The 21,924-nt window shown below is 39.0% G+C and overlaps 2 protein-coding genes across 2 annotated transcripts in view; one reads left to right on the top strand and one right to left on the bottom strand.

Annotated features, from left to right (window-relative positions):
* Window positions 1–29: 29 nt before the first annotated feature.
* Window positions 30–11,912, bottom strand: LOC143881727 (ABC transporter C family member 3-like). The gene is made up of 5 exons (XM_077384983.1): window positions 10,804–11,912; window positions 2,313–2,618; window positions 2,137–2,200; window positions 1,398–1,637; window positions 30–1,304 (listed from the first exon to the last, which is right to left on the bottom strand). Exons 2-5 carry the CDS (start codon window positions 2,598–2,600, stop codon window positions 1,195–1,197), a joined length of 702 nt encoding a protein of 233 aa, XP_077241098.1. The 5' UTR covers window positions 2,601–2,618; window positions 10,804–11,912; the 3' UTR covers window positions 30–1,194.
* The window catches only part of LOC143845635 (uncharacterized), a 50,843-nt gene continuing 34,600 nt past the window's right edge, over window positions 5,682–21,924 (top strand). The window contains exons 1-2 of the mRNA XM_077354021.1: window positions 5,682–7,000; window positions 7,103–7,706. Of these exons, the coding sequence (XP_077210136.1) occupies window positions 5,682–7,000; window positions 7,103–7,706 (1,923 nt within the window). The remainder of the gene's footprint in view (window positions 7,001–7,102; window positions 7,707–21,924) is intronic.

The raw sequence follows: 21,924 nt of genomic DNA on the forward strand, positions 1-21,924 counted from the left end.
CACATATATGTATTACCCATACCTGCAAATTCAAAAGTACTAGCTTTATTAACTGGAATATCATCTCCATTAACGTGGGAGACATTCTATCCACATTTTACAATAAGAAACTGTAATGAAAGCCTACAATATTCGCAAGAAGCTCTTGGCTCAAATTGGAACAAGCAATCCATCTTACTCGCGATTGTGGTTTATCAATAAGGACTTGCTAGAATGGCACAATAAAAATCAGATAAGCTTCTCCTTCATTGCTCTTTGCTGATAACGTATCATCTCTCTTGGTTCACATATACTTGGAACCAAGGTTTTAAATTTCAGTTTCGAAACCCATTTCGGACCCCAGCGAAACCGAAATTGAATACTCACTTTGAAATTAATATTTTATATATATTAAATAAAGAGAGAACAGTTCCTACACACTTGTGTAGATAAGTTATCTACACACTAGCTTAAAATACAATGGGAGCCCACTTGTTTGGGTGATCCAAGCCATTCATTTTAAAGGCCCTCACATAGATAGGGTGTCCACAAAAAATCAGATCCATAGGATCATCCCAATCCTACAATTTGTGGAGGTAAAATGGACATCTTTAAACCTTGACAAATTAGTCCATTTTTTGCCTCCACAGTTCTAATGGTTAGGATGATCCTATGGATCTGATTTTTTGTGGACACCCTATCTATGTGAGGGCCTTAAAAATGAAAGTTTTGGATCACCCAAATAATGTGGGCCTCCATTGTCTTTTAAGCTAGTGTGTAGATAACTTATCTACACAAGTGTGTAGGAACTGTTTTCTCTTAAATAAAATAATAGTTTTCGAAGTTTCGGCAAAATTTCGAACGAAATTTCAGAAAATTATTATTTTAATAATAAAAAAAGGAATTTTATTAAAAATTTGGGTACAAAAAGGAAATTTTGGCCCAAATTCCGAAATTTCTCACCATTTCGGGTAACATCAATTTCGGTTTCGGTCTCCACTGAAATCCGAAATTTCAGATTTCGGTCGAAATTTAAAACCTTGCTTGGAACTGATTTATATTAAAATAGTGAAAAGCATTGCTTATGTATCACCTCACAACCACAAGACAGAAGATATCTTGCACAAACATCTTCATAGGATCCTCATCACCAATTAAAGGCTCGCATTTCAGCAGAATGCAGCCTAATTATCATCCTCCATGAGAAATTTGCTATCATCCAAATCTACAGGTTGATCTTACAGTATACTCGGCGACGAGTTTTGCAAATGAAGAGGACTTGTTTTCTAACAATCTTGTTGGGGAGTCGTATTCCACAATAACACCTGCTCGAAATGCAACAACCCAAAATTCAATCATCTTGAAAAGAGAAAAAGATGGGCCAAACAACAACACTATTAAGTCATACATATACTGACCATTATCAAGAACCAACACCATGTCACTATCAAGAACGGATGTTATTCGATGCGCTATCGTGATGACTGTGGAGTGTGAGAACTGTTGCCTCAGTGTAATCTGAATAAGGTTATCAGTAGCAGTATCCACTGAAGCAGTTGCCTCGTCAAGCACCAAAACCTTGCTCCTCTTCAGTATCACCCGACCAAGACATACCAGCTGCCGTTGACCCATGCTCCAGTTTTCTCCATTTTCGGCCACTGCAACCAACTCATAATATAAAATACTAAGTGTTGGTATATGCAACACAAAGATACTAGAACAAGGTTAGGTACGGTATTTCTACAGTCAACAAGTGAGGGCAATTTTGCACAAAACATTTCATGGCTCCTCTTTTTCATGAGAAAAAACACTTCAGCTGAATTTGCCTTGCTCATTTAATTCTTAAGGTGCCATGTCATTCCTGGAAAAGAGGGGCTGCAAATTTCCTTTTGCAAAATTGCCTACACATTCCCATATGTAGACAAATACTTTAATGAAAGAAGATCGCCAACTAGTTCCTACTTGTGACGTGAAATCTGCCAACATCTAAATGAAATCAGAAAGATTGAGATATCTGGTTGCAGTTACAGCTTCGTGACATGTAATTCTCAAGTTCCCAGAAGTGATGTATTCATTGAAAGCACCCAATACACATCCCAAGTGGATATGGGGGTCAAACGACATGGATATCCAATGAATCCAAAGTGGAAATCAAACCTGCAGAGTCGAGCTTTCCCTCCTTCCTCCTCACAATTTCTCCAAGTTGGCACCTATCTAGAGCCTAAAACAGAAAGAATCGTATAAATAATTCGCCACAAAAAAAATAAAAATAAAAAAATAATTAAAAAAAATTTAAGCATCATCGGGGTGTCCACATTTTCAAACAAATTCACCTCCCAAATCTGTCCGTCATTGTACTCTTCAAGCGGGTCAAGGTTGCTTCGCACGGTCCCTTCAAACATGGTTGGATCTTGAGGGATGATGCTTAACCTCGTTCTTAGATCATGCAGTCCTATAGTTGAAATGTCAATGCCATCTATCAGAATCTGACCACCAGTGGGATCAACAATGCGGAAAAGTGCCTGTATGAGAGTTGATTTTCCGCTCCCCGTCCTCCCAACAATGCCGGTCTTCATCCCTCCAGGGAAAGTGCATGTCAGACCTTTCAAGACAAGAGGCATATGCGGGGCATAACGGATCTGTACCCAGTCGTTAATTAACCACAACTTAGCAAAGAAACAATCCATTATGAAAAAGAGGGCCAGACATGCACCCAGAAGAGCACAGTCAGATGTTAAGCAAAAAACATATAATATGAATGACGTGATTGTAGCATTGTGGACCCTAATCTGAGGATGATGAGGAAATGAGTCCCTACATCCTCTCGATCTCCACGTAAAAGAGAGCTCTACCAAGGAACTCTCGAAACGGATGCCACCCTCATAGCAAAACACGAGTGGCAATAAATGAGATACCTCTTGATCCAAGGATGAATCCCCAAACCAAGACGTACCTAAAATAACTCAGAGTCGCCATCCATGGATAGGCCATGGAACCCTAAAATCAAATCCTCTGTGCAATGGATAACCAGAAATATATATGGGCTCTTACCTGGTTACGAATGGAGAAGGTCCGAAGAGCACCCCCAATTCGTCCGAGTGCAAACAATTGGTCTCTTATGCCATTTATTATTAACTCTAAAATTTTTTGGGAAAAATCATGTGAAATGGGAGCAAATATCCCTGAGTGGACGTCTACCTAAACATGCATGACTCGGGGATGAATAGTGAGCACACACAAAATAAAATAAAAGATGTGTCACGTAAAGCACAGCTAGGTTATGAGTGACATGCCTAACTGGTGTCTAAGTTCTGGTGGACGGACACATGCATGCTACAGCTAAAGGTATCAAGTCTGCACAAGATGAGAAATCTAAAACTAGCAGTTAATCACGAAAAGAATTAAGATACAAAAATACAGGCAGATAAAAGAATAAGCATGCGAGTAAGCCGAGAAATGAACACATACTATCATGATCCTATGCAAAAATCATCATCAATATACAATCACAAGCCCTAAAGTGCTAACAATAGACCCTAAGACTCTAATGCTTCAGCCCGAGTCTTTAGATGATCTGATGTTCATCCAAAGAAGCCTACGTATCCCCGCCTCCACGAGAATCAAGGCAACGTAGTTCTTCACACCTATTCTAAGCTATGATGCCGAAGACATCTAGACCTCTATCCTAGACTCGACCTAAAAGACCGGACTAGTTATTAAAGCTTCTTGTGCGGTTATTTAAATTCCAGTGGATTGTGGATTTTAGGACACCCTATATGCTCTAACTAAATGCAGGTTAGCCCTAAACTAATGCAGGTGATTCCTACAACCTCCGAAGCACGGGTACTCTCCTGGGGGTCCGTACCCGTACCCCACACGTATGGGGTGCGGATACGTTCGGGTACGCCCCGGGTACGTCCTGGGTGCGCACCCCTCTTTTAAAAAAAAAAAAACAAAATTTTCTGTTGTGGGTGCGTGTCGGGTGCGTCGTGGGTGCGCACCCACGCGTGCCCGACACGTTTGGGTGGGTTTTTAAATAAAAAGGGGGGTGTTTGAATTAAAAAGGTAGGTTTTGAATTAAACAGGGGGGTGGCTTTATAACATATTGGGGGGGGGGGGGGTTGTTTTGAAAACAAATAAAAGGAAAAAAAACGATCGATTTTCTGAAATACCCAAATCCTCTCTTCCTCTCTCAAAACCCTACCTAACCCATCTTCTCCGGTGATCCGACGAGGTCTCTCCACTCCGGCGAATCCCTCCCCTACGACGGCCATTAAAGGTAACCCTCTCTCTCTCTCTCTCTGATTCTCTCTCTCTCAGCCTCTATCTCTCTCTCTCCTCGTGCTCTCTCTCTCTCCTCTCTCTCTCTCTCTCTCTCTCTCTCTCCTCTCTCTCTCAGCCTCTATCTCTCTCTCTCTGTTTCCCTCTCTCTCTGTGCCTCTATCTCTCTGTGCCTCTATCTCTCTCTCTCTCAGCCTCTTAGCCACTCTCCTCTCTGTGTTTCTCTCTCTCCCTCTGTATCTCTTTCTCTCTCTGTTTTTTTTTTTAGATTTTGTCAATCGATTTTGAGTCCAAAACAGATTATTGAGTCCAAAAATCTGCTTTGGATTCACAATCTGTTCTCAAAATCCAAAAGTCAAAACAAACAGGGCCCAATAATCATTAATCTGTTTTGGATTTTGAGAACATTTTTTGGATTTTGTCAATCGATTGTGAGCCCAAAACATATTATTGGGCCTTTTGTTTTGGATTTTGAGAACATTTTTTGGATTTTGTCAATCGATTTTGAGTCCAAAACAGATTAATGATTATTGGGCCCTGTTTGTTTTGACTTTTGGATTTTGAGAACAGATTGTGAATCCAAAGCAGATTTTTGGACTCACAATCTGTTGAATCTAATTTTGAGTCTAAGAATCAGCTTCGGACTCACAATCTGTTCTCAAAATCCAAATCTGATTTTTGGGTGCAATACATGTTGGCTGTTGAGAGTCCTAAACTGAGTTTTGGGTGCAATACTTGTTGGCTGTTGAGAGTTCAAAACTTATTTTTGGGTGCAAATACCTGTTGTCTGTTACTTTGTTGAGACTTGAGAGTCCAAAACTGATTTTTGGATGCAATACGCCAATACCTGAGTGTTGAGACTTGAGACTTGAGAGTCTAAAATTGCTTCATTATAAATTTATAATTGCATTGCATTGGATTGCCATTTGCCATTTGCCATTTGCCACTTGCCTTTTGAATTTATATGGGTATGTTTGGTTGTGTGTACAATTGTTTAATTTACATGGGTATGTTTGGTTGTGTATACAAATTTACAATTGGTGTTGCCTTGTAAGTTGTAACCTTGTTTGTTTCAATTTGTGTAATTGAGAATTAGAGTCCCTTGTTTTTTTGGGTTGCAACGTTGCGTACTAAAATTGTTTTTGTTGTTTAATAGATTTTAGAATGTCTTCATCCGGTGCTAGTAGCGCCGCCCAAGCCGCACATACGTCTTCTACTGATGAAGATTTGTCGAAGCCTTTATGGAAGCATGTCTCTAGATTTGATAAAGATCCTAAGGTGGAGGGAATGTGAGGTGGCAATGCAATTTTTGCAGTAAGAGTTTCAGTAGCTCCTACACAAGGGTTAGGGCGCACTTGTTGAAGATAGCGGGACAAGGAATCGGACAATGTCCTAAAGTGAAAGCAAGTGATCTACTTGCAATGCAAAGGTTTGAGGAAGAATGCAAAGAGATTATGAAGCAAAATGCTCCCAAGAAAGTGCCATTGCCGCCATCGTCGAGTACTGGATCATTGGGTTGCACAAGTATGTTTGTGGCTCCAAGTTATGATTTGAAGAAGAGAAAGACAAGTGGAAATGTGAGTGCACTTGAAAAAGCTTTCAACATGGCGGCCCGTGATCAACTACATGCCGAGATTGCTAGGATGTTTTACTCTGGTGGCTTGCCCTTTCACCTAGCAAGAAACCCATACTATGCTAGTTCCTACACTTTTGCCGCCAACAATGCACTTTCGGGGTATTTGCCTCCGGGGTACAACTTGCTTAGGACAACTCTACTTCAAAGAGAGAGGGCTAATATTGATAGGTTGTTGCAACCTATTAGAGACACGTGGAGGGAGAAAGGCGTGAGCATTGTTAGTGATGGATGGAGCGACTCACAGAGGAGGCCTCTCATTAACTTCATGGCGGTATCGGAAGGTAGAGCTATGTTTCTTAAGGCGATAGATTGTTCGGGGGAGACAAAAGACAAGCATTTCATTGCTAACTTATTGAAGGAAGTCATTAATGAGGTTGGACATGATAAGGTTGTCCAGGTAGTTACTGATAATGCTCCAAATTGCAAGGCGACCGGACAACTTGTTGAAGCTCAATTTCCTTCCATATTTTGGACCCCATGTGTGGTGCACACACTCAATCTTGCTTTGAAGAACATTTGTGCGGCAAAGAATGTGGAAGTAAATCAAATTGCCTATGGAGAATGTAGTTGGATCTCGGATATTGCGGGAGATGTCATGCTAGTGAAGAATTTCATCATGAATCATTCGATGAGATTGGCCATATTCAACGACTTCAATAGTTTGAAGTTGCTTTCCGTTGCCGAGACTCGCTTTGCGAGTGTTATTGTGATGCTTAAGAGATTTAAACTCTTAAAGCAAGGTCTACAATCGATGGTGATTAGTGACAAATGGAATTGCTATCGAGATGATGATGTAGGAAAAGCAAAGTTTGTGAAAGAGAAGGTGTTGGATGACATTTGGTGGGATTCTATCGATTACATACTCTCTTTTACATCTCCTATGTATGACATGCTAAGAGAGTGTGACACGGATAAGCCTTGTCTTCATTTGGTTTATGATATGTGGGACACGATGATTGAGAAAGTGAAGACGACAATCTATAGGAAGGAAGCAAAGAGAAAAGAAGAAGAGTCTAGCTTTTATGAAGTGGTGCAAGAAATTCTTTTTGATCGTTGGAACAAGAACACTTCGCTTCATTGCTTGGCTCATTCATTGAATCCAAGGTTAGGTGACTTCAAATTTTATTTAGATTAATAGTTATGTTCATTGTGAACTTTATTTCTTACTTTTAACATGAAACTAAATTATTTTTTCTATTCTTGAAGGTATTACAGTGAAGAATGGCTTAGTACCGGTTCAAATCGTGTTCCTCCACATAAGGATACAGAGATTTATGCAGAGAGGGTAAAGTGCCTCAAAAGGTACTTTCCCAATTCAGCAGATCGCACGAAGGCTAATGTGGAGTTTGCCCACTTCTCTATGAAGTCTGGATTATTTAATGACGTTGATTCCATCAATGACCGAGCTACTTTAGAGCCTCATGATTGGTGGGCTGTCCACGGTACGTGTGCTCCTACGCTTCAAAGCTTAGCTTTGAAGCTTCTTATGCAGCCTTCGTCTTCATCTTGTGCCGAGAGGAATTGGAGCACTTACTCCTTTGTGCATTCTTTGAGAAGGAACAAGATAACTCCACAACGGGCTCAGGACTTGGTTTTTGTTCATAGTAATCTTCGTCTTCTATCAAGACGATCTCCACAGTATGCACAGGGAGAGACGAGAATGTGGGACATAGGTGGAGATTCATTTGACTCTTTTGAGGATGTTGGGGTGCTTGAAGTTGCTAGCCTTTCACTCGATGAGCCGGATTTGGAAGCCGTTGTTTTTACCGATGATGCAGATGATGTTATTGGAGATGAGGCGACGGACATTGTATCTAATGAATGATTCGATCGTAATATCTTGTACTTAAAGTTGGAACTTATGAAATATGGAGTAATATTAGATTTTGCTATTTTGGTGATGTTAATTGTAATTTGATTGTTCTTTAATTGTTTTTAATTTTTATAAATATATAATAAAATAATAAAAAATATTATTATATTTAACGTACCCGCACCCGGGTTTTTTGGAAAATCACGTACCCGTGTCGTGTCATACCCGTACCCCGTACCCGTACCCGTGCTTCTTAGCCTACAACCTATGTATAACTAGGCTGTGTGTTCTAAGGAAAACAATGGGATCACTAACGCATCCTAGACCTAGTCATCAGTCAGCGATGTGAATCGCCAACTGACCGAACGGAGGCATTTCTAGCTAGGACAAACTCATAACTCTAACACAAACACATATCAAGCACACAACAAATCAAGGACAAACTCCTAACTCTAAAACTCTCTATTTAGAGCAAACTCCTAACTCTTGAGGAAGAGCTTTTTGTAAACAAGGTTTTAAAATTGTTTATTCCAAGAAAGATTTAAAATGTTATTTACAAAAGTTTGGCTGGACTTGGGATAAAGATCCCAAGCTGCACTACGTACCTCGTGAAAGATGATCAAGCCAACGTAGTTCGAAACAAACTTTCCTAACTACTCTCCCAATGACTCACGGCTTTTCAGATTTTTGGTTTTTTTAGATGTTTTTCAAGTATTTAAAGTGCGTTAACACCCTTTCAGATAAAGGGAATCCAATAGAAGAGCCTCTATACCCACCATATCGCGGTAAAGTATTATAGAGGGAAACGGGATCCTTAAAGCTTTAGGGGAAAGGAATCAAAACGGGGGAACTAAAATCCCAAGGGAAAGAACAATATCGAAGAGACGAAAACAAAACTGACGAGACGTAATCAATTTTCAAAGGAGATGATATCTAACCTGCGAGGAAAAACCTTAAACAAACGAGAGATGAAAAGCTTCTAACCCTAAGGGCAAACTTCTAAACAAAAGAGATAGACAAAACCCTTATAAGAAGAACCACTAAACAATCAGTCACTAAGGAAGGGTCCTAACTAGTTAAACACTCTAAAAGGAGGGAATCCCTTAACTTGTGAAAACTCTAAGGCAAGAAGGGAAGAGATTGGTTCAAGAAACATTCTATCGTCGCCACCTAAACTCGAGAGAAGTGTTCCCAAAATCGATGGAATCCTGAAACTCGAAAAGGATCCCGAGGAACGTGCAAAGAATAGTCCCGAAAAGAAAGGAAACCCCTCAAACCCTGTGACGACCCTAAGATGGGGAAAATGATAAGAAGGCAAGGGGTTGGCTCAAGAAACATTCCATCGTCGCCAAACTTGACAAAGTATTCTCAAGATTGATGGAACTCCAAAACTCGAAGAGGATCCCAAGGAACGCACGAAGAACAATCCCAGAAGTGAAGGAACTCTTGAGCCCTGTAAGACGTAAGACCTTCAAAGAAAAGGAAACCCCTAAGCCCTATAAGAAGCGATGGGGTAAGAGAGTGATATGAAGGGCCAAGGGTTGGCTCAAGAGGTTGCCGTCCGTCATAGCCTAAACCCGACGGGTGTTTCCAGAATCGATGGGGATCCCGAAATGCAAAGAGAATCCTAAGGAACGTGTGGAAAGATGGACCCGAAGAAGTAAAAGTCCTTAAGAAAGAGGAATCCCTAAACCCCATGAGAAATCCTAGTACAAAGAGGACGACAAGGGTAAAAGGGTCAGGATACAAAGATCAAGATTGCAAAGATGAAAGGTAACATTTAAGCTAAACCCACCCTTGATGATTGAGAGACAAAAACTAAGACATATGGTGAAGGGATCTACCATTGAAGTGATAGAAATGAGCTAGAAGCGTTCTAAACAAGAAAAGAATTTGGTGCACTCATTAGGACGAAGTAGTGCCAATACCAACATCCGACAACCAATATCCACACCAAAATATTCGGCAAAGTTTACTATTAACATTGTTATACACTTATCTGTCAAAATGTTGACTGTGTGAATGAGACAACATGTGTACGAGCCATCCATTAAAACTTATGAGTGCTAAACAATATAACAGTGCCCTCACAATTGAGTGGTGCAAGTATCAGCCCTCCAATACTACCTTAGGGCAGTTATGTCACCACAACTGCACTTTCTAAAATAACACTAATTCATCTTGTCTCTTCTATCCAATACAACCATAAAAAATCATCTCAGTTTTAGAAGAACAATTTCTAGACACCCATTCTAATGGAAAGGACAAGCTGAGTTCGTACAATTACAAAACGTCTACATTGCTCTGCTTTGATAATGGCACTAAACTGACCTGCCTCCCATTATTAAAGCTTTGATCAGGGCTATTACATTTACTCAAAAGAAATTCCCAAGACCCAACTAGAGATTTAGGGCAGAAGGGACAAGCAGATTTGTGCGAGTACTAAGATTGGGTAGTGCCGGTATCAACGCCCGACGGTTGACATCTACACCACCAGATCTTGGTGACAACACTTTTACTATGCATGTGAAACGACCTTGAAAGGCCTGCTACTAAAGGACTGAATAATAGTGATATCATTTTCAGAATGTGATGGTGTTAATATCAAGACACAACGGTGTTGATGATCCGGTCATACCATGCGCAAAGGAAAACCACGACCAATCATAGCTCAAGCATACCCTGAGACTTCATTACCATCAATTTGAGCAATAAACAATAAAGAAATGATATCAACCTCATTATGTTTTAATACTTCTACCAAGGCAGCTCATCTTTTGGGGGGTTAAAGAACTGCCAAGATGGTATCACAGTTCTTATAAGCTCTTATAAACCGGTTAAGAAGGAAAGAGGAGGGGAGCCTTGGTCATGCAAGCACTAAGACATATGTGTTGATACATTTTTCACAAAGTACAGGGGAGGGTGGCTCTCTTTAATCATCTATACATGGAATTTTGGAGTTTGGATTGATCCAACCCTCTAAATTTCCAAGGGCTCAAAAATGCGGTCATACAATGAAATGGAATGTAGGATCTTAAGCTAGCTAGATAGTCGTGACTTTTATTCAAATAAAAGAGAAAGAGACGGGGATTACCGAGAAGTAGCTGATGAAGTCCAATTTAGCGAAGATGCTTTGTTGCCGTTGCGTTAGACCATAAGCTGGAGTTGATTACCAGAAAACTGAACGAAAGCGGAGATTCGCTCATGGCCTTTTCCATGTGATTGAGTATGGAAAAATGATAAGGGGCTGCAACATGGGCAACGAAGAGGAGGCCTTGGAGTTTAGAACCCTAACCGTTGGGGACCAAATTTGTGCCGAGAAATGCAACCATCGACCAGATCTGAGATGGGGTTCGGGTCTATTGAGGAGATGGAAAAAGGGCTATGGTTTTAGAGAGAGTATATGGTGAAAATGGCAATGGCTTTTGCTATGGGTCTATGTACCCAATGAAATAACAAGGGAAATGAAAGATGGGGTCCGTTGAGACAGGTGGGAATGGCATGATTATAGGAGGGAGAAGAGATGAAGGCTACCGAATTTGTGGTTGGGATCATGATCAGATTCCGATGGATTTGATGGAGGTAGAAGATGGTGATGGATGGGTTTTGGAAAATGGCTAAAATTAATGGGGATTTGGCCGGAAAAACAGGGTCGCTGCTAGGGGTTAAGGGCTTCAACAACAGGGGTTTGGTTTGGAAAATAGGTTTGGGTTTGAGGACGGTGGTTTGAGAAGAGGGTTGTGGCTAGTGGTGGAGATGGAGGTAGAAGGTGGAAATGGTGGCTGAAATGGAGGGCTGAGATGAGAAATCGTAGGGGGTTTGGTCGGATATGGAGGGCTGAGATGAGAAATCGTAGGGGGTTTGGTCGGATTCCGGCAAAGTTGCCGGAATCAATGGAGATGGTGATGTTGTTGGCTTATAGAGGCTAAAGGTAGAAGGTAAAGATGGTGTATAGGCGGTATGGAGAAGAATATGACTGTAATGGTGGTTAGGGTTTATGGAAGGACAGAAATGGGTTTGGGTTGAAATGGTGGTTTTCTTGGAGGTGGAAGAACAGGAAAATGATGATGGTGGGGTAGACAAGGTTTTGAGAAGATAGAGAAATGGTGGTCTTCGAGTATGGATTGGAGAAGGAGACCCAAATCTCCTCACACCTTCTCTCCCATTGCTCTCATCTCTCACCCATCTCTATTTTCTTCAAAGAATCGGATTTTTTTCTCAACAGACCTTAACTCGTTGATATATAAATGAGGGTTGTGCTGATTTTGACACCCCCATGTTTTGGTAAAGGCACACTCCCCATTTAGCTTCTTCCCTCTATTCATTTGTATATATATAGAAATTAATATTGACACACCCTCGTTGCAATAATTCACCTTCCTTTTCATTATAAGAAATGACATATTCGACCCCTCTTGTATGGCTTGGACAGCCACCTCAAGTGTATCTTAGATACTTTTTTGGGAAAATGACCAAATAGAAGGGGTTTCTACTGACTATGACATTTCAAGAGGGGTGTTTTCTAAATCACCAATCAAGAGTGCATATGACTAAAATGCCCTTGACTCTCTCTCTCTCTCTCTCTCTATCTCCCCCTATCAAATCACCTTTTTGAAATGATTACATTTAGAGAAAAACAAATCCCAAAACCCACCTTTTTCCCTCTTCTTCTTCTTCCTCCCACCTACCAAAAAAACGTACGTATGAAAAACCCAAAAACCTCCATTTTTGAAACCCAAAAACCTCCATTGTTAAATGCCAAAAGCTCCATTCTATTGCTGAAAACCTCATTTTTAGATGTGAAAGCCTTCCTAATCCTTCATTGCATTGCACAACGCCTCCATTTTCAACAAATATTGGAAAAAAACGTTATTGGATTTGGAAATCTTAAAAATCTTCACTAAAAACCACCATTCCATTGCAGAAAGCTTCAATTTAATGGAAAGGTGTGTATTTTTACCCCTCTCCCATCTCTTTCCATTATAAGGCATGTTTATAAACTTGAATGAAAGTTTTCCATGTTAAACTATTGTCTTCCATTGCAGAAAGCCTTCAATCACTATTTAATCTTATTTAAATTACTTTAAACACTTTATAATCATTGTTATTTTTCTGTAAACCACTAATTTCTTAAGTTTAACCAGTATTTCACTACCATAAACCGGTACTGAAGTGGGTGTTTATAAGTGGTTTATATAGCTTCTTTGGTTAAGAATCCTCCGTAGTGGTTTATAATCGTAATTAGTGGTTTATTAAGGCTTACCGGTGGTTTAGAGTGTTTATAATTGGTTTATAAGGATTTATAAATGATTTATACAGGGTGAGCAGTAGTTTATAGTGTTTATAAGTGGTTTATATAGGCTTATAAGTGGTTTAAAGTGTTTACAACTGGTTTATATAGGGTAAACAGTGGTTTATATAAGCCTATCAGTGATTTAGAGTGTTTATAAGTGGTTTATGTAGGCTTATCAGCGGTTTAGAGTGTTTATCATTGGTTTATACAGGGTAAGAAGTAGTTTATAGTGTTTATAAGTGGTTTATATAAGCTTATCAGTGGTTTATAGTGTTTACAACTGGTTTATATAGGGTAAACAGTGGCTTATATAAGCCTATCAGTGGTTTAGACTGTTTATAAGTGGTTTATGTAGGCTTATCAGTGGTTTAGAGTGTTTATACATGGTTTATACAGGGTAAGAAGTAGTTTATAGTGTTTGTAAGTGGTTTATATAGGTATATCAGTGGTTTAGAGTTTTTACAACTGGTTTATATAGGGTAAATAGTGGTTTATATAAGTCTATCAGTGGTTTAGACTGTTTATAAGTGGTTTATGTAGGCTTATCAGTGGTTTAGAGTGTTTATACATGGTTTATACAGGGTAAGAAGTGGTTTATATAGACTTACCAGTGGTTTTAGAGTGGCTTATTAGTGGTTTATAGTGTTTATAAGTGGTTTATATAACCCTATCAGTGGTTTAGAGTGTTTATAAGTGGTTTATATAGACTTACCAGTGGTTTTAGAGTGTTTATAAGTTGTTTATTTAGGATTACCAATGGTTTAGAGTGTTTATAAGTGGTTTATACTGGCTTAACAGTGGTTTATAGAATTTATAAGTGGTTTATATAGGGTAAGCAGTGGTTCATATTTCATTGTCATGATTTAGTAGTGGTCTAGAGTGTTTAAAAGTGGCCCGAATTGTCTTAGTAGTGGTTTATGTTGTTTTATGGAGATTTAGTAGTGGTTGAAGTTGTGCATAATTCTAAAATGGCTGCTTTACTTGTTAATTGGAATGATTTTTTTTCAATTGGTTATTTTGACAATGGTTTAATTTTGTGTAAACAGAAGAACGGTAGAACGAAGAGCTTCTTTTATCTTACACGTCGACGGCTTTGTAAAGGATGCGGTATCATTTGAATACATCGGCGGGAAGAAGTTGCCCGTAATTGTGGGTCGAAAAAATTGTGAAAAAATTGGAAGCAATTAGGGGTTTAAACCAAACTTTAGGGCTCTAAACCATACAATTCTAAGAAATTAGGGGTTCAAACAAAACTTTACGACTTTAAACCATATATTTCTAAAAAACATAACCAAACTTTAGGGCTTTAAACCATAGATTTCTATAAAAAAATTAGGGTTTCAGTTGCTGATTTTCCAAACTGAAAGAGAGAGTACCAACCCTAACTTATTGGTTTGAGTCTAAACTGATTTGGGAAAATTATAGAGTTTTCTAACCTGATTTTCCAAAATATACGGTTTTCTCAACTAATTTGGGAAAATATAGGGTTTTCTAAACTAAATTTCTAAACCAAACTTGGAGGTTTAAACCAATAATCTGTGAAAATTTTGGAAAAAATTAGGGGTTTAAACCAAACTTTAAGGCTTTAAACCATAGATTTCTAAAAAAATTAGGGGTTTAAACAACTGAAAGGGAGATACTACCAACCTGTGAGAGAAGGTTCACTCAGAATAAGAGGATACCGGAGAGAGATGCACGAACCTGAGGGGCATTGTGACCCTCTAATTGACGGTTGGGATCATCCCATGAGAGAAAGAGGGCATTGTGGCCCTCTAATGGACGATTGGGATCATCCCATGAGAGAGAGAGGGGCATTGTGGCCCTTTAATGGACGGGTGGGATCATCCCATGAGAGAGAGGGGGGCATTGGGGCCCTCTAATGGACGGTTGGAATCATCCCACGAGAGAGAGAGAGAGAGGGGGGGCATTGTGGCCCTCTAATGGACTGTTGGGATCATCCCATGAGAGAGAAAGAGAGAGGAATTGTGGCCCTCTAATAGACGGTTGGGATCATCCCATTAGAGAGGGGGGCATTGTGGCCCTTTCATGGACGGTTGGGATCATCCCATGAGAGAGAGGGGGGCATTGGGGCCCTCTAATGGACGGTTGGGATCATCCCACGAGAGAGAGAGAGAAAGAGAGAGAGAGAGCTCTCTAATGGACTGTTGGGATCATCCCATGAGAGAGAAAGAGAGGAATTGTGACCCTCTAATTGATGGTTGGGATCATCCCATGAGACAGAGAGAGGTGACGGTATTTTAAAAATGAGGGTATTTTTGTCCTAAACCCTTGCAAACCAGTCACCATCACTATAGATTGGTTATTTCCAAATCTCCCCTCTTCATATGTCATAGTCAGTAGAAAGTCCTTTCATTTGGTCATTTTCCCTACTTTTTTTTGTTACTCTAAAGGGGGCTTATTAGGCAAGGAAAAGAGGGATATGCTCCTTGCCCATTTCGCAAATGATGTAAGCACTACCATATTTTGATAATGACACAAACTCAGCTCATCCTTTCCTTGATTTTCCGTCTGTTTCGTGTAAAAATTTGCAAGCGCGCTCTTGGGAATGGTAACAACTATTCGGGGATATTTTTACTCATAAAGGACGAGGTAAGTTAGTGAAAATATCTCAGTCGAAGCTTAGGAGTGCAAATAAAGGAGTGCCACTGCCAAAACTTAGGGTACTTCGCGATTTTTGCAAAAATGAAAGAGAAGGTCAGGGCAATTGAACGGAGGATATCAATGGGGCTCGGGTATCACTCAGGCTTTCACAATATTTCGAAAAGTGGTCACCAAACGGGCATTTTCAGATTTTTCAGGTTCTTTTGTAATTAGAGCTCGATTTTTGGGAATTTCGGGATTGGTTTCGGAACATTCCGGAACCGGTTTCGGAAGCTTGAAGCTTGATTCTGGGGACTCGGAATTTGGTTTCGGGACTTGGGCTTCGGGAACTTTGTTTAATTTCGGGATTTTTATTCAAATTTGGGAAATTTGGGTTAGGTCAAAATGGGGTGTCTACAAGCATCAGATGACAAATAACAACATCCAAAACTCACTCTCTATTTGGAAAGTGTCCAAAGCTATGGCCAGTTAACTCAACCAGGTTTATCACCGACATGGACAAGTTGAACTAGTCCATAGAACATCTTCCAAAATGTTCAAAAAAACAAGAGGAAAAAGACGATAAACATGAATATCAAACAGAAATGAGGTTTTGAAGTTCAGAAAGTACATACGCACTGGGTGCACAGTTCGGTCAAAAACCATGTCCACCCAGTCAAATTCTGGGGTGAGGAGCACGTTTTGAAGATTGGTTAATAGGATAGTTCAAAACTATGTAATTTGTTCCCACAGGGAACAATGCAAGTCTCCATCCGTCCAGGGGAAGTGCATGTAAAACTTTGCAAGACAAGAGGCGTATGTGGGGCATAACGGACCTGTACCCACACATTAACCATGACTTTGCGTAGAAACAATCTTATATGGCAAGTGAGCCACATAGGAACTGCTAGTCCAGGTGGCAGCCCAAGAAAAGGGGTGAATTGGGTTTTAAAAACATTCATCAAAACAAGACTAGAAGATTGCCAAGGGTTGAACCATTGGTGGGCCACAGGCACCCAACAGTGTACAATCATACATGCATGATGAGATGGTGACATCAGATGAAAAGGAGGCACTGATGTTTTTTCTTTTTGAATGGCGAAAGGGATACTGATGTTATTATCCTAGTTCTCGTCGATATTATGTATGTGCTGATCTCGCCTCTTCGAGAGTACTCTTATTTTCCTGGAGAAGGTCAGCATCTCAATGCAAACTTACTTGTACTCGAGAGGAACCATTCCCTGCTTCTAGCATTCCTACTCCTGTTCATATGGTCATTGAAATTATAAATATTGAAAACAAGTAGCTCCAAGCCTTCAACATATTCCTACTGATATATCTCGACAAAAGCCTCTGCAACCGGAGATCACAAACTCTAGCTCTCACACCATCTGCTTCACAATTATCTACTTCTCTTGTAAATGCTTCCGCTGAGGTTCCCATTGCATTACGTAAAGGCGACAAAGTTTTAAATGTCAATTTTGGTATGTATGCCAGTTGCCACGGAAATGGAAACATGCGGTCATATATTTCAGTCAAAATATTGTAAAATCATGAAAATGCATGCATATGATGGAAACTTAGATAAAAAAGCAAGAAATGCTGGAATAATTGCAAATAACTCCTTAGAAACCATCGGATAAACAAGATAAGCATCCATAATAATTTGACAAGTTCAAATAACTAACGAAATGAGTAATGCGTTGTCTCGTATGTCTGGATCAATAAGGTTCATTCTAAATTGAAAATGTATACAACTACAAATACACATGCTTCATGCTTCAAATAAACACAATGTAGGAAAAAAGTCCCTCCATTCATTAATTTAATAGAGAAAGAGTAATACAATGATGGAAATTTAAAGGATTGGGCCATTTCACACGGGTTTCGGTTTTTTCGTAAAAATTCAATAAAATCTTTCTAAATTCAACATCCTATAAATGGACCCAACCCATTTGACATTTATGGTGCTCCCTCACTCATGATCGGACCATCTTTTTGGTAAAATAACTTTTAGGACCAAAATGCCCATATTTGACTGTTAGACATCCAAATGCGACTAAAATATCATCAGATTGGTTCACCCCTAAAGGGAAAAATTAAAAATGGAAAGTCTTTGTGGTCAAACTTCAAAAGTAGAAACTTTTAAAATTGGGTCATTTCGGTGAGCAATATTAAACAGGATCATTTGGTATCCCCTGAAAATACCCAAAATGCTCTCAACACTTAGAATTTCCAAATTAAGCGAAACCCCTGAGAAATTCAAAATTTAGCAGGTTTTCCAAAAATTTAGGAAATCATTCATAATCTCTTAGACATATTTCGGGGATCAAAAGAATTATACAGGAAAAGACCAAATTACCCCGAGGTGCTAGAATTTGACGTGACTAGGGAAAACCCTGAGAAATTCCAAAAATAATAGATTTTCGAAAATTTATGAACGGACTCAAGATTTCTTAGACACAACTTAGGGACCAAATATGATATATTGAAAATGTCTATGAAATCCCACTAGGCAACCCAAGAGGGGGGTGAATTGGGTTTCTTTAAAAACCTTATTCTCTTTAAAAACTCTTTACCAAAATTATCCTAGTTTTAACTTTTCTCAATTAAGTTAGTTTGATTAATTAAGCTTAATAGTAATATGTAAACTTTATTCCTTAGTTGATTTTATAACTTGATTAGAATGATGAGAGGCTTAATTAGCAAGAGATGAATATGCAATTTCAACTTAAGTGCTAATCACTCACTCAAGCAAGGATATGAATATTAAAGCACCTACAAGAGAGAGTAAGAGAGATGTGTACCAATCACCAATCAAGAGGAGGTAGAGAGACAAGAGGCTTTGACACAATGGCTTTTATAGTGGTTCGGTCTTAAACCCAAGACCTACTCCACTCTTCTCAAGTTTGCTCTCCTTGAGGTATCCACTATCTTCTAAGGAACTTAAATACGGCGTTCCTTTCGCCTTGTACAATCCGAGCGTTCGAGCTCCAAGGGTCTTAAATACGGCGCCCTTTGTTGCCAAATACAATGAAGAGAAGAAGATGTTGCTCACTTGCCTCTAGATAGGCTAATATAAAGTAAAGCTCACAATGCACTCTCAAAGATGATTAGAAGTAATGCCTTGTAGACACCCCATTTTGACCGGACCCAAGTTCGCTATGCTTGGGAGAAACCCCATCCGATCATTTCCGCCATGTTTCGCATTTTTCCGTGAGAGGTTGAGAGAGATTATTCATAAGAATCCAAGCGAGGGAGAATTTGGACCCGTTTGGTGGGCCCGCATTGAACATTTGTTTAAAATTCGAATCAACCGAGGGCCCACATTGTGGGGCCCACGTTGTGGGGCCCGCGTTGTGGGGCCCACATTGTGGGGCCTCAGTAGGGCCTCTTGTGAGGCCTCTTATGAAGAACAATAATGATGGATTCTCCACTAAAGAAACATGATGGGCCCTCCACTAAGAACAATAATGATGGATTCTCCACTAAGAAACATGATGGGCCCTCCACTAAGAAGAATGATGATGGATTCTCCACTAAGAAACATGATGGGCCCTCCACTAAGAAGAATGATGATGGATTCTCCACTAAGAAACATGATGGGCCCTCCACTAAGAAGAATGATGATGGATTCTCCACTAAGAAACATGATGGGCCCTCCACTAAGAAGAATGATGATGGATTCTCCACTAAGAAACATGATGGGCCCTCCACTAAGAAGAATGATGATGGATTCTCCACTAAGAGGGACAACATGATGAGCTCTCCACCAACACATCTCTCTCTCTCTCTTTCTCTCCCTATATATATCTTCCTTCCCATCCATAAAAAAGAGGAGAAAAAGGAGAGATTTATCTTCCATTATCTTTTTCTCTTCCATTATCTCTTCCAATCACTCCCTCCAATCCCTTTCCCTATATTCTTCTTCCATTATCTCTCCCAATCACCTCCCAATCCTTCCCTCTAAGAGAAAGTGAAGACGGCGGAACGGATCGGCGGCAACATTTTTTTTGGGGGTTTTCTTTGCTAATTGAAAGGGTAAGACAAAGCGTATATCCGAGGATTACTTACCCTAGAGACAAGGAGAGCTAGCAAGGTTGGTATTCCAAAACCCTCTTTCATATATCTTAAACTAGAAGCATGCTAGGATTGAATTTGTGATTTATTTTTATTTTTTCTTATTGTTATTCAAAATATGTTTTTTCAATCTCTGAGTGTTTTGAACATTAAGAAGTGTAGAAATCTGGAATTTCGAAGAATTTTGACTTCGTTTTGACCGTAATTTGACCTTTTGAACTTTACCCTCAAAGGGGTAAAATTCTAAAGATTGAATTTAAGAAGATGTCAACATAGATCCAAAATCAATAAAAATTTAAACATAACATAATTGTAAGATTTTGAATTAGTACGAATTTCTTTATGAATTCTTGATTTGATTTAAAGGGTTTAAAAATTCATTTAACTCTAGGGGTATTTTTGGAAAAAACCAATTTTCAAAAACTCTATAATGTTTTCAAAAGTGAAATTTGGATGAGATGCAAATTAAATCTAATCTAATCTCCCGTGAAGTTTTCAAGATTTTTGGTTGCTGTTGGATATTTGTTTATGATTTTTTACGTAAAATCATGCATGCTGTATTAAATCTGATAAAAATAGTAAATTGCAATGAAAACTTCTGAAAATATTTGTTTGATAATTACTACTGGAATTACATGTTTTCATAAAGTTTAAACTGATTTGGATTTGATTTACTATGTGTTTCTTTGTTAATTCATAATCTGGATGGATATTTGTAAAATCGTAAATTAATAGTAAATCATTTTTAAAATTTATGAAACTTTTACAGTAATCCTTTCTTATTGTAATACACATACTATAGAAATTTCATATTGTTTTGAATTTATTTGCTATACGTTACTGTGTTAATTCACAATCTGGACAGAAACTTTCAACATTGAAAAACTAATAGCAAACCACATTTAAAATCTATGAAATTTTTATTATAATCTTATATAATTAAGGAGAAGTTACTGTAAAAATTTCATCTTGTTCTGAAAAGATTTGTTATATGTTGATGTGTAAATCTACAATCTGAATTGAAACCTTTTAAAATCCTTGAGTAAATTGAATTAAAATCAAATTGTTTTAAAAATTTCCAGATCATAATATTCCATCACATATTCAATCATTAAATTATCAAAATAGAAACCTTAGGAATCACTGATTTCCTTTGTAAAATCCTGATGCTGTGATTAGTTTGTATGTTTTATTTTCTCATCACATTTACTCAAACTTAATCTAACAAAACCTGAAGGCATCATAGATTGCGCGAACTTATTGCACACACTTACATCACTTGCATCTAAACCCCTGCATCTCACATGCACACATGTCCTATTTTAGGAACCCGGAGTGTTATCTAGCATGGTTGACTGGGATTTCATCACCTGGTGCCTCTGTGCTAGAGAAGCATTCCACCCTTAGCCTAGTACCTTTATGGTACGTAAACGGATCTCTTGTTCACGTACTGATACGCCGGACACTGGTACAGTATATCGAACATGGATTCGCGCTAAGGGAACTCTTGGCCTTACCCCTAGATTAACCCACACATGCATGTAGTATACGAACACATGTGCATCACGTGTGTGAGCCTAGTTTAGGATATCCTACCCATTTGTGTCTAGATTAGGCCGTAGTCCATCTTCCAATGGCTACGATCGGTCCTAGGTACACAAACAAAGTCATGAGTCGAGATCCTTTCTCCACTCCGCTAGATTAGGGTTAGGGTTGATGCCTTCAGGTAACACTGATAAAATGTGTGAAGATTAAAAAACTTTTCCTTTGGGGTTAGGATGTAAATCCCATTCATTTCCAAAGATCTCATAGGATTAGTCATTCATGATCCATCCGTTGAAAGCAATCTTATGCTATCTCATCTCATCTTGATCACAGATTTTCAATCTTCTATTATATGATTCGATCGTGTTTCTTTTCCTTTAGAGAGTCTTTGACTCATATATCCTTTAGTTGGTGTTAGTAGAGTCTTTGACTCGTGTTTTCATCTCTTTTAGAGAGTCTTTGACTCATTTATCCTTTAGTTGGTGTTAGTAGAGTCTTTGACTCATGTTTCTTTTCCTTTAGAGAGTCTTTGACTCATTTAGCCTTTAGTTGGTGTTAGTAGAGTCTTTGACTCATGTTTCTTTTCCTTTAGAGAGTCTTTGACTCATTTAGCCTTTAGTTGGTGTTAGTAGAGTCTTTGACTCGTGTTTCTTTTCCTTTAGAGAGTCTTTGACTCATATATCCTTTAGTTGGTGT

The sequence above is a fragment of the Tasmannia lanceolata genome, unplaced genomic scaffold (genome assembly GCF_043159265.1).
Source record: "Tasmannia lanceolata isolate RefF3 unplaced genomic scaffold, GAP_Taslan_0.1 ptg000002l, whole genome shotgun sequence".
Taxonomy (NCBI): Eukaryota; Viridiplantae; Streptophyta; class Magnoliopsida; order Canellales; family Winteraceae; genus Tasmannia; species Tasmannia lanceolata.